The 25,014-nt window shown below is 36.4% G+C and overlaps 1 protein-coding gene across 8 annotated transcripts in view; it reads left to right on the top strand.

The window, feature by feature from the left end:
• The window catches only part of VPS13B (vacuolar protein sorting 13 homolog B), a 480,344-nt gene that overhangs the window by 196,142 nt on the left and 259,188 nt on the right, over positions 1 to 25,014 (top strand). For all 8 annotated transcript variants that reach the window (XR_008464637.1, XM_054189533.1, XM_054189532.1 and 5 more), the window contains exon 20: positions 14,186 to 14,295. Coding sequence is in view for 7 of the 8 variants with exons in the window: in XM_054189533.1 (XP_054045508.1) it covers positions 14,186 to 14,295 (110 nt within the window). In the remaining variant the exon portion in view is untranslated. The remainder of the gene's footprint in view (positions 1 to 14,185; positions 14,296 to 25,014) is intronic.

Here is a 25,014-nt window from a genome sequence, read left to right as displayed (position 1 = left end):
AAGATTTGCTCAAAAAATTAGTATTCTGAAGACATCATGATATATCGTTAGCTATCTGCAGGAATATTTGCTTTGTAAATAAACTGAGTGTTCTTATAATGCTTGTGCAGATGTTTTATACAGTTTACTTAACACTTTTTTTGCTAAAAATCTTAAATGAGGTTTGTAAAATCATAAAGCTGCAGTGTTCAGCTTACTGCCAAAATAATACTAAAGGTTACATGTTTCTGTTTATTTGTAACATTTCTCTCAGAAGACACTGTAAAAATGTGAAAGCTGGTTTCACTTAAAAATCAGTTTTTCAAGGCAACATTTAAAAACTCCCACTGTGGCCTAAATGTGTGACAGCAGCTTTCTGCACTTCTACTAGTTAAGAGGTGCAGTTTGGTAATTTACCTTACCTGTGATTTGCCAGTGCTCATATTGGAGAGGTTTATGTGCTTTTAAAAATAACAAAAAAAAATATTTTAAATAATAGCCAACTAGACAGTGTTGTTGCTATTTTTAATGAAGAGAACCATTCACTCAAGCCCAAAAGTGAAAGTAAAATTTCTGCTCTCAGTTTAGCTTGGAAGTGATTTAAAACACTGACTAAACTAAACAACATTTGGATTTATTAGTCAAACAATCAAATTAATTAAATTTTACCTTATTTCAAGTTTTTAAAAATGTTTAACAGTGATGGAAGAGGTTAGAAAACAGATTTGAAAATAGATATGTTTACATAATAGTATAACTAATGCTTAATATATAAGTGTACTTAATCTAATACAGATTTCCTATAATTCAGAAATATTAGTCATGAGATTTAGCAAGCTTGTCCCTAATAAATTCTTGATTAGATCCCCATGAGTGAGAAGATATTGATCCTAAGTCTTGACACCACTCACGAATGCGTATTTCTGTGTAAAAGAAGATGCGTTTAATATATTAGATGTTTCAGTTTTGAATGCATTGCGTCTAGCTCTTCTGACTCTTTAGAATAATTTATCTTAACAGCTGACCTTAATTGTATGTTTGAAGCTTACAAGTGTGTTGTGATTTAGAAGAATAACTTAGTTCTACATCAACTAAATGATGCAGTAATTTTGAAACAACTAGTAAACGTTAAACAACCATCCCCTGTTCTCTGCAGGTAGAAATGAACTGCACAAACTTTGACTTTGTCGTTTTGTGCATTAATTTCTGATGTGAAAAGTCTAACAGTTACTTTTTCTGCTTGCTGCGTTGTAGGCTCGCAGCTTTGTTTCAGGCAGAAGAATAAAGCAACTTTTATAAGAAGCTAGTTTGGCAATCTGAATATCTTTAAGGATATTCTGAATGCTATCTTTTATTGATTTTTTTTTATAATACTTTATGAAATTTGTACTGTACTGTGCCATAAAGATTTAAACATCACCTTTAACTTCATACTTCAATTTTTTTGCCCTCTATACGACCTGTAGAGACGTGGTTTTATTATTTGTCTGTTGGTGATCGTGGTAACATTCATTATATTATTGAGAAAAATTATTTCAATAATTGAGAATTTTTGTTAAATTTACCTGTGAACACTTATGAATTAGAAGATTATTTCAGTTTTTAAAAATACTTTAAAAATATTCAAAATTACCCTCAGTAATAACGGCAGGATTATCAACAGACTCCTCCAGTATTACTCGTGTCGGTGCTTTGTTTTATGGCATTTTTAAGATTAATTGCTTCATCTCTCTAAAAGAATTGTGGTGGGCTTTCCCTTGCCCAGATAAGATTCTTCTTTAATCTATAGCTGTAACATTCATAGTGACAGTAACCATTTATAGAGTCTGAATTACTGTACCTTTCTAGTAGCATAAATGCTAGTTTAGGAAGTTACCAAAAGAATTAGAGGACATTTCATATCAATTCCCCTTTGTAACAGTGAATATGAAGCTATTCTAGAAGGGGATAAAATCGATACCAGTAAAGGTGCAATTTTACATTTCATATAGAGATGACTCAATCTGTGATTAATAATTGTTTATTTCTAGGTTTTGTGGGTTTTTACAAGAAGATTATACAAAGGAAAAAATATTCATTCTGCTGAGTTTACCAGCATCCCAGATGAAAGTTAGAGAAGTAACAGACAAAACTGCAGGCAAGGAATCCAGATTGCACTATATGTGTTCAATATGCTGAATGTAAATTCAATCAGAATTTTAGGCAATTTCACACTATGCAGCAACAGGGCGTTTTTCCTTGGCATTTGTGCTATGTGGGAGTTTTTCAGTTGTAGTACATGGTATAGCTTGAATAAGCCCTCCAATATGTAGTGTAGTTAATCTTTCTAGAATCTCTTGAAACTACAGCACATTCCCGAGACTCTTTGAAGCTGGATTCCCTTCTTCAGGTGTGAATAGAGTTATTTCCACATTTGAGATGTCAGTTAGTCCATGCCTGTTTGTGTCTTGGTACAAACGTTTCAGTATATGCGAAGATGTTTATTTGTTCTCCCTCCTTTCTTACATGTAGGTTTTATAAGTTGAGAAAGGCTTTTTGGTTTTGTATGACAGGTGTAAGTCTATCAAAATGGTACTGGAAAGCTCAAAATCAAATTATCTTTAATGGACTTGTGGAATTAAGTTAATATGATGTTATTAAGTTTACCTCTAAAATATAATTTTCCTTGTTTGTGTAAATTTGGCACAGATTCAGTGGAGTTTTTATGTGTGTGTACTGTCATTCACGAATACAAGCCCCTTTTGAAATTCTTGACAATGCAGACATCAGCTGCAAAAAGGGCTGGGATTCACTGTCCGTTAGAAAACCTGCCCATTTTATGTTTGTAGTATCTAAAGCTTGTATTTCTTTCCCACTAAGTAACCAAGCACTACAAATTTCGTATTTTTCAAAGTTGTTCGTTGTTGGTTTTGTTTTTGTTTTTTTTTTTTTTTTAAAGAAAACATTTGCTTTCAACTTGAGCCCTATGTATCAAGTTTCTGTTGGAGGAAAAAAAAGTTTATGGTAGTAAAGTTTAGGAAAAAAAAAAAGTTTATGGTAGTAGAACTGTTCGAGTAACTTTACCTATCTTGTAATGTCACAACTTTGACATTGTAACATACTGTGGCTATTTCTATTCTGACTCATTGTTTGGCAACTCATATGTTATTTATTGCAGTCTTGAATCACTGGTGTAGAGCATGAAGTATTCTTAAGCAATATAAAGGAATATATGATTTTCTATTTATAAGATGCATAGTTTTCTTTTCTTACGCTGCTTACATTTCTGCTGTAGAAAAGCATAATCTTACGTGGAGCTTCTACTGTAAAGCTTGCTTGCCTTCCTAAATTATTTTCTTATTCCTCAGTCTCTGTGTCTGTGAGTGTATTCTTTTAATTTAGCACCTAAGAAAGTGTGTGAAATCTTCTGTGTTTTCTGTTGCCTCTGAGAAGCTGTAATGTTTAAGAAAAAAGGAAACAGAAACCACAGCTGTATATTATTCAAATTACTCTTAAGAGGAGGCACATGAGGCATCTGCTGCTGAAAATATTTCAGTTTTATAACTTAACGTTCAAGACCAGTTGGTATCCATAGTCACAACGCTACAAATGTTCAACTGCTGAAGGAGGAACGAAAATAGCGCCCTTGGTGCTCTGTTGCCATAGGGGAAGAATCCTGTTGCAATTCCCAGAGGAATACTGCTGTAAGAAATTGCAAGATAGCGTTTTGGCGGACAACACTGAGGTGTTTATAAATACAGAAGCTGAACTGTGTTAAGAAACTTCTTGGCAGTTTTCAGAGCATTTGCTGGTTTTAGCTTAAAACCCATATTATAAAACTAACAAACTGGAGATTGTATTGAAAATCACTTAAAAGGAAATATATTGACGGATTCCTCATTTTAACTACATCATTAGTTCACAATCTTCTTATAATGTTATTTTGCAATAGAAGAAGAGGTGTGGTAGCACTCTGCCGCCTGGTCATAGAGAAAGGGAGGATACAATCCTGATGTCACTGTGCTTATGTATATTGACACTGGCCCAGGTTGCCCAGGGAAGCTGTGGATGCCCCGTCCCTGGAAGTGTTCAAGGTCAGGCTGGATGGGGCTTTGAGCAGCCTGGTCTAGTGGGAGGTGTCCCTGCCCAGGGCAGGGGGGTTGGAACTAGATGATCTTTAAGGTCCCTTCCAACCCTAACAATTCTATGATTGCGATGCACAGTTAACTGTCTACAGATCATAGAAATCATGGTTTGTAAACTGAATATAGTAAAGTTTTACTCTGCTGTTTTTCATAGTATAAAAGTCAAGAGAGCTTGTTAGGCACCCTGATAGCTTAGTTAAGGGTAATACACTTGGATCATGGCTTAATACTTATTCTCTACATTAAGAGAGATGATGGCATGTGGTTCTTGCTTCCTTGCTGGGACATGAATGGAACCAAGTATTCTAACAAAGGTCTGTTTCCTATGATTTCAGAGCCTTGGAGCAGACCTCTGCTATTTTCTGCCTTTTTTTTTTTTTTTTTATGCTGAGATATTGATAATTCTGTCATCTTCCTGTGTGTTTTTCTGGGCTGAGAATTGCCCAGTATAGATGTCTTTTGTTATGAAGTAAAGAGGAAGTCTGACCTTTAAAGATAAATGTAAATCTGTGCTTCTTTTCTGATGCTATTCTGCCATATCTCTGGCTTTACAGGTGCTCCCCAAGTCTAGGAATGGTTCTGTATGACTAGTCCTTTCAAACCCAGCCTATTTAAAGTAGTTTTGAGACTTCTTCTCTCATTTTCTCCAGTGTTTTCTTGCTCCATGCGAGCTATTCACTTATAACCCTGGAATTTTGCACCCTGATCAGCCTTGCACTAAACAATCTCACAATAGGTCATACAGTTTTTCAGCCTTGTGTACCCCTTATTGAAAACATCCTCATTCACAGCAAGAAAGATCACAGGATAGATTGCTTATCCAAGTCAACTATGGTCCTCAACCTGCGGTTGTGCAAGCTTTCAGCTGGAGTATGTAGGCTGTCTTTTAGACCTTGAAGGTAAGTCATTTGTCCATCAGGATGGTTTAGTTTCAGTATCAGTTCACTATCTGGCTGGTGCAGAGTTGTATGATTCTCACTGTTCTTGCAGTCCTGATCTGCAAGGAATAAAAAGTTCAGTAGGCAGTTTGAGGTTTTCCCTTTCCAAGAAAACAGTCTTCCTGACAGTCAGCATTCCCTCAAAGAGGGTTGAAAATACCCAGTCACAGGTAGAAGTTTTTGGATAAAACTTCTCCGTACACAACTGCTACATTTTACTCAGCAATCACTCTGTCAAAACATTATTTCTCTCACTCACTTGCAAGAGGTCTTCGTCCATTGACACGTTTTTTCTCAGCGTCTTGCCTCTCCATGGCCTTTTGGCCTTCAGCTGAAGCTCTCTGTGCAGCAGTTTCTGTGTGAAATATAGAGGGTTTTTAAATCAAACTGTGTGCTGCAGGATTGTCTACAGTGATAAGAACTCATTTGTTGCATATCTGGAGACTCTGGTATCTTAATTAATCTATTACTGAACAGTATGTAAAGTGCAGCTACTGGTGGTACCTACACATTTGTATACATACTTACCAAGAACAGCACAGTCATAAAAATCTACAAATAATATTGCATTTGGAAAAGAGGGTCTGCCGTTGCAGTTTGTCTAAAGCTCTGAGGTCCATATCCAGGTGTTTTGGACCTGGCGTTATTCAAAACCCATTTGCTTTGGAGTTGACTATAGTAAATAGGCAATCATTTAAAAATGAAGAAAAGAAAATTACTTAACCAGTAAGCGAAATTCAAGATACACATGTGTATACATTTTTATTTCTGTGCTCTCTGCCCTGGGATTTGGAGAATGTATAATGCTTTTGGCATGGAGCATAGAGTGAATCAGGGAGCATAAATACTGAATGAATGGTATTGTGAAGCAGAAGTTTCCAGGTTTGAATGCTTAAAACTGACCCTTTTGACTGACCGGAGCTGCATGCAGGGTCATCTGTATCTGTGTACACAATGGATTTATGCAGTGGTGTAGATGACGTTTTCTGTTCCCTCCTTCCTGCTGAACATTGAGCTAACACTTTTCTAGAATAAACAGAAATCTTGTTTTCTGAGTCAAAGCAGTCAGCTCAGTTATTGTTTTACATGTAAAGTTAAGATATGAAGCGGCGATACCAGTAGGAAAAGTATGTTTATCCATATTGAATTAGATGGGATACTTTGGGAGTTCTTCGGCCAGCCCTCTTGGTTACTCTGTATAGCTCAGCAGAGTTGGTCACCACATTAATCACCTGGAACGTCTTGGGCAGCATAGGTCCCTGCAGAGCTCTGCCTTCTTCCATAGAGAAAGTTAACATGTTTTCCTGTTAGTGTTTCTTTTCTCCTAAATAATTTATCCAATCTCAAAGTGTTTATCTATTTATCTTCCTCTCCTATCCATTATAGGTAGCATAGTTTCTTTAAAAGCTTTGATGAAATGCTTGTGGAATTTGCGTAGGGAATTCCAGTAGACTATGTAATTAAAACTGCTTTGTCCTTACGCTTGTCGATTCCTTAGGAGAACACTAGGTTTGAGCCATAGCATTTCTTAGTTTATAATTAAGTTTGTTCGTATTTTAGTTGCAGAATAGAATATGATCCAAAAGTAGTCCTAGACTCCTGAGATCAAATGAAAGATTGCTGCCCTACTCCTCTGATTTCTAATCTCAGACCATTAAATAGAGGAATTGGCAAAATTCTTGTTTGAGAAAAAATATCCATATAAATGTTTTATTTCTAGTCTGCTTGAGAAGATGTCTGTTTTCAGTAGTTCACCAGAAATCCATTCCATGGAATAAATAAATTTTACAAGTGAGACTAAAAGTCCTTGTAACATGAAATATAGCCACCACCACCTTTAAAATATGGTTGAGGAGGTCTCAGCCAAGTAGAGCAAACAAAAAATTAGGAAAATTGCCTCATTGTTTCTTCAGGGCACCAAGCAACTTTTTACTTTAATGGAATGCGCAGTCTCCTCTTGATCCATGAGAGTGCATAACTGTAAGTTGTACGGGTTCCATACGGAAAATAGAAAAGGAAGAGTCTTGACATTACAGCTGCATTTGAGTTCTTTTGTTGCAGAACTAAAGAAGCTAAAATTCTCAAACCTTTGTTAGCATTTTGAAAACCTGGTCAGGTAGGATCAATTTAATGTAGTTTATGGCATTAGTTAGAGGTCTAAGTAATCCTTGTCATACACGGTTGTATCAGATACAGAGGCAGAACTGTTGGTTGCCTGAGAGCTATCGGTCTTATACGCGAAAGTATCGTGATGCTAGCAGAGCAGATCTTATCCACGACGTTTTGGAATAAACACAGTCTAAGGACGTAGAGTCAGATTGATGATCAGATTTATAACATCAAATGTTAGATAGCCTTCTAGTGGGACTTTGGGTGAGAAAAAAGACAAAGGGACTAGACTTTAGTAGATACCTTTATAATCTGGTTAGTTGTAAGCACTACTGGGTTTCTGAATACCCACTTGCATAATGCTGTCTCCAGTAACAACCTCTGCTTGGAGGCAGTTTGGGACACCCTGCGTTTTCTGAGTGGAAATGTAACTCTCTGGGCAACTCGAACATTGTATTTCTCCACATTTTTTTTGATGAATGAAACAAACCAAGTGTTCTAAACATGTTGTGTTTTAGAAAATGTTCATATAATTTCATTCACTCACTGACAATATGGCTTTGAAGTCATAATGTATCCTTGCTTCCTTGCTTTCTGTCTGTATAGTCCTTCCTTTCCGTGGGATGCAGAGCTCATCATTCTCCTTATATTGACAGAATAGTAAGTGTGACGGGTAAATATATAAACAGTGAACATGAGGAAATGATACTTGAATGAGACGTTTTTCCATTAAAAACGTAGAAATTAGAGAAGAGGTGCTGTGGAGCTTAGCATAGGAATATTACTGTTATGTTTTCATAGAGACCATTCAGTAATCATCCAAACATAGTGGACATTTCTGTGTTCTACAGCTGCCTACACATTTCCTATTTTTCTTGATTGTTATTGCCTATTAAACTGTTTCCGTGAACCCACATCAGCATATTCTCTAAAGGATATCAAAGTTTTGCTCAAATGAATTTTGGAAAACAAAGCATCCTTTCAAGATACTTTTTTTCAAGAACATGTAGTGAACAGTTGAATATGAATATTGTAGCATTTTTGTGAAAACTTGCATCAGCATGCCATAACATTTTCCTCAGTAAAAAAGACAAAATACTAAATGGGCTCAACTGCATTCTTAACATCAAAGGACAGAGGTGATATGAAGTAACTGAGGTTTGTTCTCCACACCTTGATTTGATATACCTTGCTTCAGATTGATTTGCAGAAATGTGGCTCCTTGTACTTTAGAAAAATGATGCTCAATGTACAGCCCAATGTTATAATTCTGTAATTCAGCATTTGTGAGTATTTCGGTATGTATATTGATGGAGATAGGATGTGTCTTTTCTTTAACCCTAACAATGGCTTATCAGCACATTCAGTTGAAGTTAGGCTCATGTGATTTAGACTTATGATTAACACAAGTTGCATCCCTACATGTATTTTTGCTACTAGTTACAGGAGGTACTTAGCTGTGTCACATAACTTTAACATCTGAATTCTATCCCTGGGTCCTGCTGTCCTGCTGTGTGATTTAATAACTTCATTTCTCTGCCTCACTTTCTCTATTTTTGAAATAAAAATAATGATGCTGACCTCTTTTGTTTCAGCACTTAATTCTTTTCTGCTATAAACCTCAGTAGGAGAGTTACAAGGTCATGATAGCAGTAGACGTACATTCTTACTCTTACTGAATGTTTCCAAAGATCAAAAGCTTTTTTTTTTTTTTTTAAAAAAAAAAAGGAATAGTGTTAAAATGTTATGGGGTATGTATGCTTGAGCAAAGACTGACTGTTGTATGAAGGAACTATGTTTAATATTACGGACCAAAGTCCTTAGTTCATGGGAAAATGTTGCCCCACTACTTCTGTTTTAATAAAATATTCTAATATTGGTATAAGCAACTAAACTAATTGATCTTAGAGTTATTTTAAGCACTTGGGGACCATAAAACTGCATGAAAGTACAGTAGACTTGGCGATTTTTCTCTGAGATAAAATTGGTGTAATGTTTACATGAAAGGCCATCTGTAATCATTCAAGACAACCTTGAATAGGGGGACATGCAGACATATATTTCAGTAGTTAGACAAAATTTATTAGCTTATTGTAGCTGATATAATGTAAAAATAATTTTTCACAATCACATAAACTTTGATGTAGTTTGAAATATCTGTTTCCCGTGTCTGACTCGGCAATTCAGGATGAAATGCAGGACTCCATCTCTTAGATAAGCTGATTATTTTACAAGACAATCATATTGGCTTGTCATTGATATTCCAAAGTGAACAAAAAAGTTGCATGTTTAATTTTTGTGCTGTGTAACTGCAATTTCTAACTCCTACTTCAGCGCTCATTCTTCAGCTTGAGATGTGACTGGAACTGGCTGTGGTGCCATAGGATAGCTAATTGGTAAAGCCTGTTTGGAATGTGGGTAAGCGAGCCATTTTGGCAGTAAGCGGAGTAGTAAAGAGCACTCTTTTTCCCTTAGTTGACTCCCAGGCTAAAATTAAACAGAGTTCGATATTTCCACATTTAGTGATTTACAGTGCATCTGCTCTGAGTCAACTAGCAGAAAGAACTAATTACCTATATACTTTTATAAAAACGAACTCTTCATTTGGGTGTAGTATGCAGATCTGCATTTTTATAGTATGCCTTAGTGGAAGCGCCCTTCAAAACAGACAGTAAGTAAAAAAGATAACTTCTTCTTTCTGTTATCCTTTAAAGTAATTGGATAATGAATTAATGATGCTAACTCAACCTGTATCAGCATCCTGCTTATCATTCACATGTCCTGAGACACGTAGGAGTCATGAGCTCAATGCTAAAATAATTCATGGTGTAGTTTACATAGCAAGATGGTGTAATGTTTTCTTTAGTTACTTAGTTACTAAAAATAAACAAAACTTGTCAGAATTAGTTTTTATTGTAGATCATTCCCTTTGTTCATATTTGTGATCCCTCCCCAATAGAAAGTGTACATTTAACTATAATATACAGTTTCCTGTAGAGGTTTTTCAGTTCATTTTATATCTAAAATGTTTTACTGAAAGTTTTTTACTGGAAATGGCAATACAGATGTGTTTGGATACTGTGTACACACAGAGCAGAATTTAGAAAGAATTCTACCAGGGTGATCCTTTGTTGTTGCACAGATAAAATACATTTTTCTGTACATAAATAGCAAGGTTGCTTCTCAATGTCTAGTGCCTCATAGTACGTTATTGTTAAGTATTTAGTTTCAAGAAGTAAATTTATGACTGAACTATTATTGTCTACTCTTCTTAGTAAATTTTTTTCCACCAAAATATTGGGAGCGACTCAGTAATGCAGTTTGCTCTTTCACAAGGCACTTACATCTCCAGGGCACAGCCGGTTTTGACAAATGTTGTCACCGCTCTTCTCCTTCCTGAAGCACTCGTTCACCTCTGCATTCCTCTTTCACCATCCTGCTGCCTTCATCCTTTTCTTCTGTCTCTGTGACATTCAAAGCCCTTTCCCATTCTCTCATCACTGCTGAGCGTCCCTCAGCACCACCGCTCTGCTGCTCGACTCTGCCCTCTTTCACCTATCCTGCCTTTGCCTCTGGCTTCTTTGCAGCTGCCTGCCCCAGGTGTCCTCTTCTGCCTTGCCAGAAGTGTACCATATTCTCTTTTTGTCCCACTTATTATATGCTTGAGTTTCCCTTTTGAAGGAGAGGGTAGGGCTAGAGCCCCAGGCTAGTGACCCCTCTTCTCCCTGCTCCTCCAGCAGCCTTTGCTCGGTGCTCAAGGTGGGAGGAGGTGGTGGCAGAGCCAACCCAAACGCAGGAGGCCCCAGGTTATCCTCCGCGGGCCTCCTGGTCCCGTGGGAAGACGAGTGCTGTTGCTGCAGCTGTCATCATCCAAGGAAGCTTGTTAAGACGGATGAGAGTGCCAAGCGCAGCTGTGCTCTGCTGCCTCCTGTTTGTCCTCCTCCGCTGCTGCCTGCAGCCTCCCCTTGGTTCGTTCCTTCAGGAGAGAGCTGAAAGTTGGGGAGATAGGAAATTATTTGCCCAAACTGTGCCACGCAAATGACATCAGGACTTTGAGGAAATTCTCAAAGATTATGTAGTGTTGGGCTTGATTCTTATTTTTTCAAATCATTTACTAGATAGATGTAACAGATAACTCTGGCAAGAACTGGGATCTGGAAACGAAACCCAGTATGGTATGGGACTAAGGTCTGTTTTTTCTGAAATGTAAATTTAATTAAAAGGAGAAAAGGGGAGGGGAGAAAAGAAAGTTCACCACAATCTTAATGAAATCCAGGAAACTCGAGCATTGCGTTTTGACAGAGACAAAATAGCAATTAATTTTTTTTCTTAGACGTGTAAGGAGTCTGCTGCCAAGTTACAGCTTGGTCCTCACACAGCTTGGTCCTCACATCAGTGAGATCTTCCTTGACAACTGAGGGGGGGATTCTTATTTCTTGGCATGAGCACGAGAACACAAGTTTAAGAGGTTGTTTGGTTTTTGGTTTTGGTCTTTTTTTTTTTTGGTGGGGGGGTGGGGTGGGGCAAATCTGAGAAACTTTTCTTTGACTCCATAGTTATTTATTTTGAAGAAAGCTGTTACACAGAAAACTTTACATTGGTGATTAAGCTCCTCTTTGAATACAGTGGCTGAGTAGCAAATACAGCAGTAAATTTCAGTAATTCAGTGTGACAGAAGCAGCTTGGTAGGAGGCCAAAGTTACCTGACAGTCAAACTGAAAGGGGAATAATGTAATTGCTTATCTGACTACTTGTACTGCTTTTTTGGTTTCTTTTCCTCCCTGACACAAGCTATCAAGGACAAAAGACAACTGGAAAAATAAACTCTTTTGCTCTCTGTTCTACCTTACTTAAAAGTTCTATGGGACTGTGCTAGTGTGACTTCACGGAAGTGAAAAGTAGTTTCAGTTCAAAGCATGTATTGTATTGAACTTCTTACCTTTAGCTAATTTTTTGCAGTAAACAAGAAACTAAATTGAGTAACTAGCATCATGTGCTACAGTAATACTTTTTTTTTTTCCTCCCCTTTCAGGAGTGTGTTATAAATGTGGGATTTTTTTGTTGACTTTGCCTGTAGGCTGACTTTATTCCTCACTCTTTGGGAGGTCTCTGACTCCCACTTGTCATATCACATATATATTAAACCTTTCATTAAGTATTGCTGACAACAGGCCGTATCTCTTAAAGATGCAGGATTCTCTTATTTTGGCTTCCAAGTATCTTATAAAAGCTAATGATCGTAGCATGTACTTTATCAGTCCTCTGTTACCTTCTGCTTCCTTTTTCTAGTCTCCTCCAGATCCTGTCGCAAGGCATATTCACTGCTCTTACTTCTGTGTTACCCATTTACTTTGTGCTTGACATCAGCTTTGCCTTAAACTGCAGATTTATTTCTGAGGTTTATTACTGACATTTAAAGCCATCAGATCACATAGACTAGTCTGTGTATAGGAGTTCCTCACAGTGTGTGTTCCAACTCCAAGCCTGAGCTAGGCGGATGATTTATCTTTGTGTATTTCTTGACTGCCATTTTCCCATTGTACTGATCAGGCTTTGCTTTGCTGAAGCCCGAGGTTGATGGGTCTTCTGCCATTTAGAATTCAGCTGGTTTTGAAACACTGTTATATACAATAAACTCATAACTTAACTTCTCCCCCACCCCCCTTTACAATTTTGGTGATGTGTTACTTGTTTTGAGGCGTATGTTTTTGCTGGTTTTTGGAAAGTACATGGAATTCTGTGACAAGCTTTCTGAGTTTATATGAATTTATTATTAAATTCAGATTGCTGCATAATTACATTGTATACTACAGAGTAAATATAGGAACTATGATTCTTTGAATTATAGAACTACTGTAATTCTCTAGAACTTGGTGCTGGAGTCTTCCAGTAATCAGGATTTCTCTTTTGAATTTATTTTGTTATTTCTTTCATAATTTAATTTATTTATTTGTTGTAGAATTGTAAAACTTATGTGAAAAGATAACTGGCTATTACTACTTGCCACACTTTTTCAATATAATTGATACCTTTGTATTATATTAATCCATTTGTTTCTGAATTTTACAGCTTTGTGATTAAGTTCTGCTGCAATAGGTATCGGTACTATTAAAACAAAAGCTTCACTAATATATCATCAGATTTTTAGTGCAGGTTATAGTGCTTCATAAATTGGGTTTAGTGTGCTTGGCTTGAAGTATACGCTCAGGTTTCTGGATACTGAGAACAGTTTTTCTCTTACTGGGAAGCCTTAATGCTTCCCATGGAAGTTTTTCTTCACAAGCATAAGAAAACTAACAAGTTTACTTTTAAGAAATTAAGATAAAGTGGCCCTATCTTGTAATCCTAGAACTTTAAAAGTAAGATTTAAAGAAAATAAGATATATTGTAAAACAGGATAAAATCCTAAGAGCTTACAGTACAGTACTGAGACTGCCGATGTTAGCAGAGTTCAAAAATTTGTCTTATTTTACCTAACTAGTCCACTAAAGAATATTTGTGACCACATCTACACAAAAAATGTTGTCCTGCACAGCTTTGGGCAGATCAGGCACCTAAATTAGACCTGTCTTTATTAAAAGAACCCACTGTCCTAGATAAGTTTTTCTTTATTGAGGTTGGGGAGAGTCATGCATTATATTCTTCTTTCTGTCAAGGGTCTCATTGACTCATTTCTTGCATAACGTTATTGTTGGCTGAGAATCTGAGGAAAGGTGTTGTGTTTATTCAGTTACGCACACAACTTTGTGAAAACAAGCATTTTTATTGGAAAAAAATAGTAATATGCAAAATCAAAATGCAATTCTCTGCATCTGTTTTTTGTGTGTGTCCATAACACTGGCAGTGCTGGCAAGTTTCTCACTTTGAAGAAGTTATTGAGGTTTATATTTTAATTATTACTCTTGATTGGAATTTAAAATAAATATATATGTAAGTTCAATCCAAACAAAAGTCTGCATCAAAGTTGACTTGTGTGCAAGAAAAATGAATACATATATGGAGATAGTTTACATTTTCCTTTCTTTTCTTTTTTAGGTGCAGTACTCTTGTCCAGCGTACAAGGATTAGCAATTAATGTTGATCCAGTCCTATATACTTGGCTTATCTACCAACCTCAGAAACGAGCTAGTAGACACATTCAGCAGGTACGTATTTTTGGAGGGAAAGGAGTTGGGGAGAGGGGAAAAGTTTTTCTTCCATATCTGCCAGTAGTGCATTCTTATTGCACATATTTGTTTTCGATCACTCTGTTCTTTGTAGTTTGCTGCACATATTGTTGATCTTATTTTGAATTATTTAAAATGTTAAGTTTTGCATATTAGAATTTTAATTTCACAACACTTGCATTTATAACCTTTAATTAAAAGAATAGAGTGATTTTTTGTGGTCACTGTTTAGGATCAGTATTTTGCAACTAGATTTTAACAACGGAGACCTCATAAGCCTCCTGAGTCTGAATGGTGAAACATGTCGTAACCATCTGGGATGGTCTATGAAATAATTGTATAACTTGTTATAAAATCACTTCTCTTATTAATACCGATTTTAACAGGAGATCAACCATACAGTTCAGAACTTGACATAAGTGAATGCTGTAACATATTGTGTATATAATGTCAAAACACATATTTGCATATGAAGTACTTGGAAACGATACAAGGAGTTAAGGCTGTGGGTATGTGTGGCACAGTGTTTTCTTTGACTTATTCTTGACCTTAACTTTCGTGCCCCGTACTCCTGACCTGGAAAGAAGACAGGTTTTGCCTGATTTTAAACTTATTTTTAACTGCTGTTTGTCAGAGCAGAAGAATGTCATAATTGATCAAACTAGTGGTCTGTGTAGTCTGATGTTCCGTCTCAGTTATAAGCGGTTAATTATTAAGTGGCCAAGAAAGAATCCTTTGATATTTGTCTCATATATATGTCTTATAGAACACTGTGCGCAGCAGAGAAGTTTCATACTGGGCGCTTGAAGTGGGAGGATTAATGTGAACTGTAAACATGCCTGTTTCTTGTGTGTAAATGATCTTGTTAGGTAGTAATTGTCAAACATTAATTTGAGTCCCATTAAGCTCATTCTGCACCAGAACCATCTGAAAAACTTCCAATGTGTGAATTGCTGCTTTATTGTTTTAATAACTTTATGCTGTTTTTAAATGTGTTGAATTGTTCTTCATTCCTGAATCATAACTGGAGCAGCACAACATTTCCTGCTATATCTCTTTTTAAAAACAGACCATTTATTTACTTTTGCAATACTGTTATGTATCCTTCCAAAATGTAATTGAGCCTGGTTATTTCAAATGTTCGTATAAAAGTCTTCCTTAACATTAATTGTATATAATCAGCTCTTAGTGCTTCCTCTTTTGATTGCCCTTGTATACTGAGTGACTAAAAAGGTTTAGCAACTACATTAGGAAACGTATTCGTCCATGGTTTTGATCACCAGTAGCAAAAATTTTAACCAAATTTTGACTACGTGGTTATTTTGTAATTTGTGTCATTACCTTATACAGCCTTCTAATATTTTTTGTGATCTATTTCTGATTAAAATTACTGTATCACATTTCTAATGTTATTAGCATTTAGAGTTGCTTAGTCACTTGAAGTGATTTTAATTAATTAACTTATAAACCTAGCTGTCAACATCATACTAGTTTCACTGTTAACATAACTGTGATAGACTGCACATAATAATAAAAATTACAGTGTCTGTAGTGGTTGTGAAGAAATTTTATTTGAAAAGTATACCTTAACCAAAGACTTCTTTATGTAACTGTAATTGTCCTAGGATAAGGGTTCTAGTCAAAGTTATAGCCTTTTATATTACTTATTGGGAAAAGTTTAGCTTGTTTCCGTAGTCTAATTTGTATAACAAAACACACATGCGCTGTACAACCTTCATAATTTTTGAACGCTTAATGGAACAACTCTAAGACATGATGCTTTCAACCAAGTTATGGCCAAAATGTTATTGCTTGATAAAGGTCTTTTCTTCTTGCAACAGAAGAAAAGAAAGCACATCCCTTCAGAAGTTCCTGGTGTCATTCAAAAATCTTAAATGTTAAGATATTTTACATTTTAATGTCTACTCAATGCAATTTTTTGCTCTGCCATTTTAAGTAAGTCAAAATTGTGAGTTTTATCTGAAAACAGAGTCAGAAAATCTTCCAGTACGTTTGTTTCTGTGTATGCATTCAGTCAAGTAATAACATTGAGTTCAATAAGTTAAATGAAATTATTAATTTACTTGGGACCACAACTATAGCCATACAAACTTCTGATTGCATAAAGGATAGGGCTGGGATAGTCTGTCTCCCCTCAGAGGCAGGTATGCCTTTATGTACCAGAACTCCGTCACATTTGTTTGTCTCTTAACTATTACTGTGGGATTCTTAGGTTCACGACGACAATTTGGTAGTACATGTATTTTACATCTTTACTGAAATACTCACTATGTGTAATGTAACTGTGTTGGTGTGGTTTACTCTGAAAGCATGAAAAGTTTGAAATATCAAAACATACTTAACTTTGTAAGCTGAAAATGGCATAGGGCAGAATTAAACATAAAAGTAAATGTGTTTTAACAAAACACACAAATTTTTCCTGATTTTTCCATAAAGCCACACTGTGTTATCTTTAAGATTAACGTGATGAGCCACTAAGAAATGTTAATTCTCTTTGGCCTTACTGAGATTTTATTCAGCTGTCAACAGGACAATGAACGACTGCTGTGTTGGGGTGTGGGGGTACACACACAGCCCAGTGAGGACAACCCCTTTTCATTTATTACTGTTACACTCCTGCTGAACCTGCCTCTGTTTGTGCCTTGCTTACCCAGTACCTGATAATTGCAGAACTAGTGTGACAGCCGAGGCCAATATGGTACTTGGTTTGTACAGATGTTACTTCTTTATAGTTTCTCCTCTCCTTTACCCAGCGTGTCCATTTTGTACAATTAGGTTATAAACTCTTTAACCGTGTTTATGTATTATCTAGTATACTATGCCACATGTCCTGATATGTTCTTAGATGCTGTCTGAAAAATGTGATGAATGATAAATGAGGATTTTAAGTCTGACTAAGGGTAAACACCAAAAGGAGAGAGAAGCTATTTAAATGAAGAGTTACATTTGTCACAATAAACAGTGGATATAAACAGGTTCTTCACATATTTAGGCTAGAAGTAAAAGATTTTAAAATCTTGAGTGTTAAGACTGCAATAAAGTATTTTTGCTGCTTCTGTTAGAAGCAGCAAATTAGAAGAAAACTTTCTAACTTGTTCTTATATGGAATTTTATGTCTTTAGGAACAATACGTATAACAACTGTTTGCAGGAGAAGGGGACTGGACTTAGTGTTTATCTAAAGAAAATATTAGAATTTGGAAATTCACTTAATGTGCAACCCTTCTACATAAGTTATGTTTCTGTGTGGTGTTTAAGTTACAGACATCATTCACCCTCATGTTTATTTTATACTAACTTAAAAAAATGTGAAAATTTGGAAATAGAGCTATCCTTTAAGGCTTCTGCATAATTTTTTTAATACAATGGAATATTCGGTGCCAAATGCTTTCAGTGAATGGCATTGTAGCGTATTATCTTTTTGTTACAAAGTGACGGTGCGTGCCAAAATGTGTCTGCTATTACGTATTGAATAATGATCTGTGGGGTTGGTGTTCTGGCTATACGGTCAGTGCTCTAGGGTAAATGGATGCAAATAGAACTTGTTTTTCTCTGTCCATTTTGAATTTCAGCATGCATCTATAAGTTTTCCATTGTCCCCTTTGAAGCACAGAAACAATCCATGAGGCGCTCTCTCAGTGCTTGAACAAATCTGCAGATTGCTTTTGAATTTCTCTCATGGCTACTAGAAATATGTGGGGTAGTTCTTAAGTTTCTTTGCTGGAGTGAAAGCATTGTGTAAAAGGAGCCTCTTCTGTATCTGTAGTCTTGTCCATTATTGCCTCTTATCTAATTGGTGATATTGGACATAGGTCAGTATAATGCCATTCTGAGGACGTAACTGGATTTTAATCATGAGTAGTAACGCTTCTTGTAAACGTCATTTGGCAGAAATGAAATAAGAAGTCTATATATACAAAACACAAACAAGCACAGAGCTTTTGTTGCATGCCTTTAATGTCCTTATAGCAACGTTTGTTGCAAGTTTATAGTTTGTAAATTTTCCCAGTAATAATAGAGGAAACTACTGAAACAGTTTGTAGTAAGAAGTATCTATATACTGTATGGTATAATGTGCAGCATGTTTTCTTTAAAAGGTGATACGGCACAGAGACTGCTGCTTATGTTTATAATAGAAATAAAATTAACATCTTTCTTTGAACTGAATTCGAGGTAGGCTCTTTAGTTTTCTTATGTGTGAAGTCTGCGAAATTGTATTAGCTGTTACAGTAAGTTGTATGAGGTCTTGCTCAATAAAGAGCCTGTTCCAGTGCTCAGTCACCCTCACGGTAAAAACATGTTTCCCTTCACTCAGAGGGAAGCTCCTGTGTTTCAGTGTGTGCTCATTGCCTCTGGTCCTGTCACTGGGCACCAGTGAAAAAGGGTCTGGATCCATCTTCTTTGCACCCTCCCTGCAGGTATTTTTGTAGATTGATGAGGCCCCCCATGAGCCTTCTCTTCTCCAGGCTGAACAATCCCAGCTCTCTCAGCCTTTCCTCTTGTGGAAGATGCTCTAGTCCCTTAATCATCTTCGTGGCCCTTTGTCACACTCTCTCCAGTATGTCCATGTCTTTCTTGTACTGGGGAGTCCAGAATTAGACCCAGTGCTGAGCAGAGGGGAAGGAACACCTCCCTTGACTTGCTGGCAGTACTTTGTCCAGTGCAGCCCAGTATACCATTCACCTTCTTTGCAGCAAGGCTGCTTTGCTGGCTCTTGTTCAACCTGGTGTCCACCAGGACCTTTTCTGCAAAGCTGCTTTCCAGCTGGGCAGCCCCCAGCATATACTGACACATGAGGTGGCTCCTACCCAGGTGCAGGACTTTGCACTTCTTATTGTTGAACTTCATGAGGTTCCTGTCAGCCCATTTCTCCAGCCTGTCACAGTCCCTCTGGATGGCAGCACAACCTTTTGGTGTATCAGCCACTCCTCTCATTAATGAAGATATTCAACAGGATTGGACTCATTATTGACCCCTGGAGTACATTGCTACTTACTGGAGTTCAACTACATGCCGCTGATCACCACCCTCTGGGCCCAGACATTCAGCCAGTTTTCAGTCCACTGTCTACTCATCCAGCCCCTGCTTCACAAGCTTCTCCGTGAAGATCTGATGGGAAATAGTGTCAAAGGCCTTACTGAGGTCAAGGTGGATAACATCCACTGCTCTCCCTTCATCTACCAAGTTAGACATTTAATCATAAAATGTTATCAAATTGGTCAACATTGACTTCCACTTGGTGAAACTATGCTGATTACTCCCAGTCATCTTCTTGTTCTTCATATGCCTGGAAGTGGTTTCCAGGATTAGTTCTTCCATCACCTTCGCAAGGACTGAGGTGAGGCCAACTGGAATGTAGTTCCCTGTGTCTTCCTTCTTGAAGATAGAAGTGATATTTGCTTTCTTACAGTCTTCTGGTACCTCTCCCAATTGCCATGATTGTTCAAAGAACATCAAAAGTGACCTTGAGATGACATCTGCCAGCTCTCTCAGCACTTGTGGGTGCATTCCATCAGGGTCAGTGGACTTACATATGTCTAGTTTGCTTGAGTATTCCCTAACCTGATCCTCTTCCACTGAGGGTATGTCGTCTTGCTCCATCCTTTCCCCCTGGTGTCTGGGAGCTGGCATTCAAGGCTGGGCTTGCTAGTAAAGACTGAGGTGACGAAGGCATTCAGTACTTCAGCCTTTTCCAATAGGAAAAGAAGCTCATGAGTTTTCTGACTTGATATCAATGTGTATGAATGATATATGTGTATCAATGAAATATTTTAGCTCCTTTTGTTAATCTCTTTTGCCCTCCTGCTCCTTTCCTTTTCTCAACTCAAGTGAATGCAATAAGGTAGTTAAGATTGTCTAATACTTACACAATTTATACACATTTTTCAAAAATGTTTTATGTTGATTTCATATCTAACAGTTCTGAATAATGTACAAACAGAAGAAAATACAGTTTTTTAGTGTCAGAAAAGGAAGAAAAAACTGTGGATTCGTAACAGGGGACAGGAAGAGGTAAGGAAAAGGTATTTGTTATCATGAGAGTGTATTCACCTCATCATCATCTGATGATCCTTCCAGATAATCAGTATAGCAAGTATTACATGCTGCTTTGTCTAGAAAAAGACACTATTGGTAGATCACCTTTCCTGTTGGGAGCACCGTACTGTGCGTAGAGTGTGTAGTAATCAACACCAGAAACCTTTGCCAGCTACTAGGTTAAGAAATAAAAAACCCAGTACACGCAAGACACAGCATATATTATAGGGGCAACAATTGTAGGAATTGATTTTGTTAAGTTAAATTAGTTTATTTTTCAATAATACTGAGCTGAAATAACTTGAGTCTTAGTGCAAAGCAAGGAATAAACTTTACAAATCAAAGTACTGTAGCTTAAAGTTCAAAACATTTTCAAAATCCTCAGTTTTTGACTCATAAGCTACAGACATCTTAGAGATGTTTTAATTCAGCACCTTCTGAACATCGTGCCTATTAAGATACCTGTTAGTTTAATAAAAAACAAACACAACAACGAGAACTTCCAATGTAATGAAATATATTTTTATTACCACCATTTTTTCAGGAGCTGGTAATAATCCACGAAGTTGGAGCAGCAGATTAAAAAGACATCTTACATTCCCTGGTTGATGATTGATGAACCTATGCTGGAGTTTAAGCAGGGTTTAAAGTGGCACAGAAGTTTGAGTTGATTTTAAAAAAAAAATGTTCCTGTATGTGTCAGACAAAATTGGTGTTCATTTTTCAAAAGTAGTTTAGTCTGTGTGGATTGCTTTTGTAAAGTGAGCTATATGTGTAGCAGCAGTAGATGTGTTAGTGTAATACCTGTACCAGTTGCTTACTTGCTGCTTTTTAACAGTTCTTTGACTCAGCATATCTATAATATATGCTTAAACCCCTTGTGGTTTTTTGGTCTGAAAGCCCTGTTGAAAAGATAGGCTCTTTAATGCTTTATGAAAGGTTAATTTGAACAGAATTTGGGAAAGATACCACTATAGAAAGTGACTTCTTATACATATGCTGTTTACTGCTTGTTAACATTGCCTCCCTATTAAAAAGCAAAACAAAGCTACACTTAGAAGCCTTGTTTCCAGTAATATTTTATTTTGACTATTTTTTGAAGATTTTATCAGATGTGGCTTGTGGCATTGAGGCCTTGTTTCTAGTAATTTTTAAAATATTTTTTTATTATTTTATTTTGACTATTTTTTGAAGATTTTTTTCAGATGTGGCTTATTTTATTGTTGTAATCCAGTAGTGGCTTTCATCTATTTTCTCTTATAAAAGCCCATACACAGATAAGTATTTGAATGGTTTGTTTTCCTTGGTAAAAAAAGTCTTAGCTATACTTTGATATGACACAATCAGGTATGTGGTACTTTTTGCAGTGAATATATAAATGAGTGCATGTAATCTTTTTTTATTTCTCAAATGCACATTACTGTAAAGCCTTCATTGCTTGTCAATACTTCTCTTAGATTACTAATTTCTATGATGAAAATGACTAATTTTTGTGAAGACTAAACTATCAAAAATGTGTACCTACACATATATGTAGATCTATAATATGGCATAATATGTATGGCTGCATACTTCTGTCATTTTCTTTGGCTGTTCTGTACGTATGTGTGTGTTAGTACCTAGGTTAATGAGTATTTCAGTAACAGAGTAGTTAAAAAAACAGCAGTGCAGGGAGAACATCCTTAGTCGTATACAGGAACAGCTAAGGAAAAGATGTTGCACCTCTTCTAGATTCATCATGCTTTAAAGCACTGGAATGTAATACACCTACATGATTCCAGAATCCAAATTTCTCCCTTTTTTTCATGAATGCGTACACCACAGAAGATTGTGTATCCCAATTCAAAACCAAGAATTTTTCATCAGCTGGGTAGGTAGATTACAGAATTCGTCATTAGCAATTCCATTTTTTCCCTTCAACTTTTTTCTCTACTCATCTTCTCATTTCTCTACCATTACCTTAGGAATTTTACTGTTACAGAATCCTTTGACTGCTTTATGGAAAAAATTGTGAGCTGAGGATATTATCAACTCTTGATGGTATGCTTTGGGCAGTTCTTCATTTGGAGGTCTGCACCAGTGGTCTCTGAAATGTTTGCCTAAGATGAAATGATTTTGTTATCATGACTTGGTCAGTAGACTCATGTAGAACAAGTAATTCCTCTAGTTTGATCGGTCCTGGGATGACTTTTGGAACATTGCAGATCTTTGTATCTTTAAGAGACAAACATTTCTGATAATGAATGGCAATGAATGAATAACACAATGTAAGGGTAAGTTTCAGTACCCAAACTTAAGATTTTTCCATGTTATAGCAAAATTGGCCATTGAGGGTAGAGTAGTGTTGCCCTTTTTTAGTTCCAGTTTTTCTCTTCTACCTTGATAAATAGCAGGAAAGGCTTTGATAAAACAAATGTGCTTCTATGGTAAACATAATTATTTTCTTGGTATGCAAAGATTTCTCAAATTATAATAGGTTTTGATTTCGATATAGTTTGCAGGCCAAAAGCACTGTGTTTATCCCTATGAGGATCTGTCACCTCTTACCCCAAAGAACACAAGTTTTTGAAGGATGTAGGAATAAAGTTACTGCTTACTTATAGAACTAAAGCTACATGGGACTTGAATCTTATGTCTTCTACTTTAAGAGACTCCTTAAAACTGCTGATAGAATGCGTTCATCAGTTGATGAAAATATGGAGGTTCTTGGCTGGCATCAGTTCATCACATAAGTTTGGAAAGATTACAGCTAATGGGTGATTGGTCTTTTATCCCAGCAGAGCACTTTTCTGAGCATAGCTGAAATCCCACCTAAACCAGTCACAGAATTTAATTTGAATTAGCAAGTTCATCTGCCAGGAAAGAAGGTGCTTTCGTGAACCCCAGGGGTTAGGCATGCCTAATACTTTTAATTAGGAATCAATTTAATTTTAGTTCATGTAATTTTATTAATTAATTAGCCTTAATTGAGAACTAGGCCTAATGCCTAGTTTTGTTTGAGCTCTCTGAAGCAATTTAGGTGTGTGCTAATATTATTAATCTCAGATATCAAAGCAATGAAATGTAACTCTGTAGTCAAGCAGCGATTGTGATTTCCTGATATTAGAACTTGTTGCAAGGTGGGCAAAGTAGATCCTCCTCACTGTTGGAGCTCATTCGGGCACAGATTGGGACAGTCTTGCAGCATAAGGAAATATTCTTGTATCTGGGTTTGGTATCATTTCAAAGATGGCAACCCACGTCTGGTCCGAGGCTTCCGAATTCATCATTTCACAAGCTAGTGCTTCATTTTTTCTTTCAGTAGTGCTATTTAAATTCCTATCTTGGAATATTCTTTTGCCTTCGGTTTGTTATCAGGGAGGTGACTGTATAGGCATCCCACAAATGAAGGTTATGGGTCTGCTCAGGTGGTCCAATTTTCTTTAGAACACATTTCTCATGTTCAAAGATCTGCCTATGTCTTCTTCAGCCTCACACTCATGGGAAGTTATAATTCAGAAGTAAAGTATTTAATTACCAAAAATTCCAAGTAAAATAAATTATTAATTTATTCTACCGGGGACAAATTTCCACTAGCCCTCTTTACAGGATATTTTAGCTTCAATTAGTTGGCATATCTCCACATAAATCAGGAATTACTTGGGGCTTGGTATTTTTGGCAGGTTGGTTTTTAGCTATTACTGTTCTTTGCCTTTCGCTGATTTTAGGTCTTTATCATTTCCAAAGTCATTTTGACCGCACAGTATGAAGTAAAATAAAAAATATAATCTGTATCTGTTGATCCATTTACATGCATAAATAGCATATATGTGTATGTCTGTGTTGTGTACACACTTAACTTGGTGTCTAACGTGTTAGATTATTTGTGTTAATAAAACTTAAATTTGGAAAAGGATAGCGTTCCTGTAGGTTTTTTTAGCCACCACTTTAAAAGTTAATTGTAATAATTATACTGGAAAACAAGTAAATTGTATTATTTTGAGTACCATGAATCATTATTAATCTAGGATTCATTACATAATAGCCGCAAAATATTGAGTTGATAAAACTGTGGCCAGTATTCTAGAACAGAATCTGATTTTGACTTTTTGTCAACATAACAACCTCATATAATTGTTGCCATAGTTCCACAACTTTATTAAATGTTCTTTTTTTGTCTTCTTCATAACACTACCAATTAGTAACCATAAAGCTTACATCCCAAGTAAGTGTGTTAAACTTTACTACATATTACTTTATAGCTAGCTTTTTGGATTCTTGTGATGAAATGCTTATGATAACACTTGCCTGCAATGTCTCCTTTCCCATCAGATTCATCTTCTCATACAGCTGTGGGGCTCTTGTCATCTGCTATTTCCCAAGCCACAATTTCCTCATCAGTTTGTGGCTAAAACCCAAATCTTGATGATCCTTTTCCATCTAGTTCAATGTTGATCTTTCATCTTCTGCATTCTTTTAACCAGAAGTCTTTTGCCAAAAACCTGACAAGATTGTACTGGGCGTCATCAACAGCAACATCAGGCTTGATTTCAGTGAGCAAAGATGAAACAGCTGTTTCATTGTCCAGATCAGCACTCAAGCACTCAATATTTGGTCATAATTTTTTCCAGCTTTGTCTGGCTGTGATAGCCTTGATGTTTTT

This window comes from Rissa tridactyla, chromosome 2 (assembly GCF_028500815.1).
Source record: "Rissa tridactyla isolate bRisTri1 chromosome 2, bRisTri1.patW.cur.20221130, whole genome shotgun sequence".
NCBI lineage: Eukaryota > Metazoa > Chordata > Aves > Charadriiformes > Laridae > Rissa > Rissa tridactyla.
The sequence above is the reverse complement of the archived record's forward strand: the minus strand, read 5'-3'. Positions and strand labels throughout refer to the sequence as shown.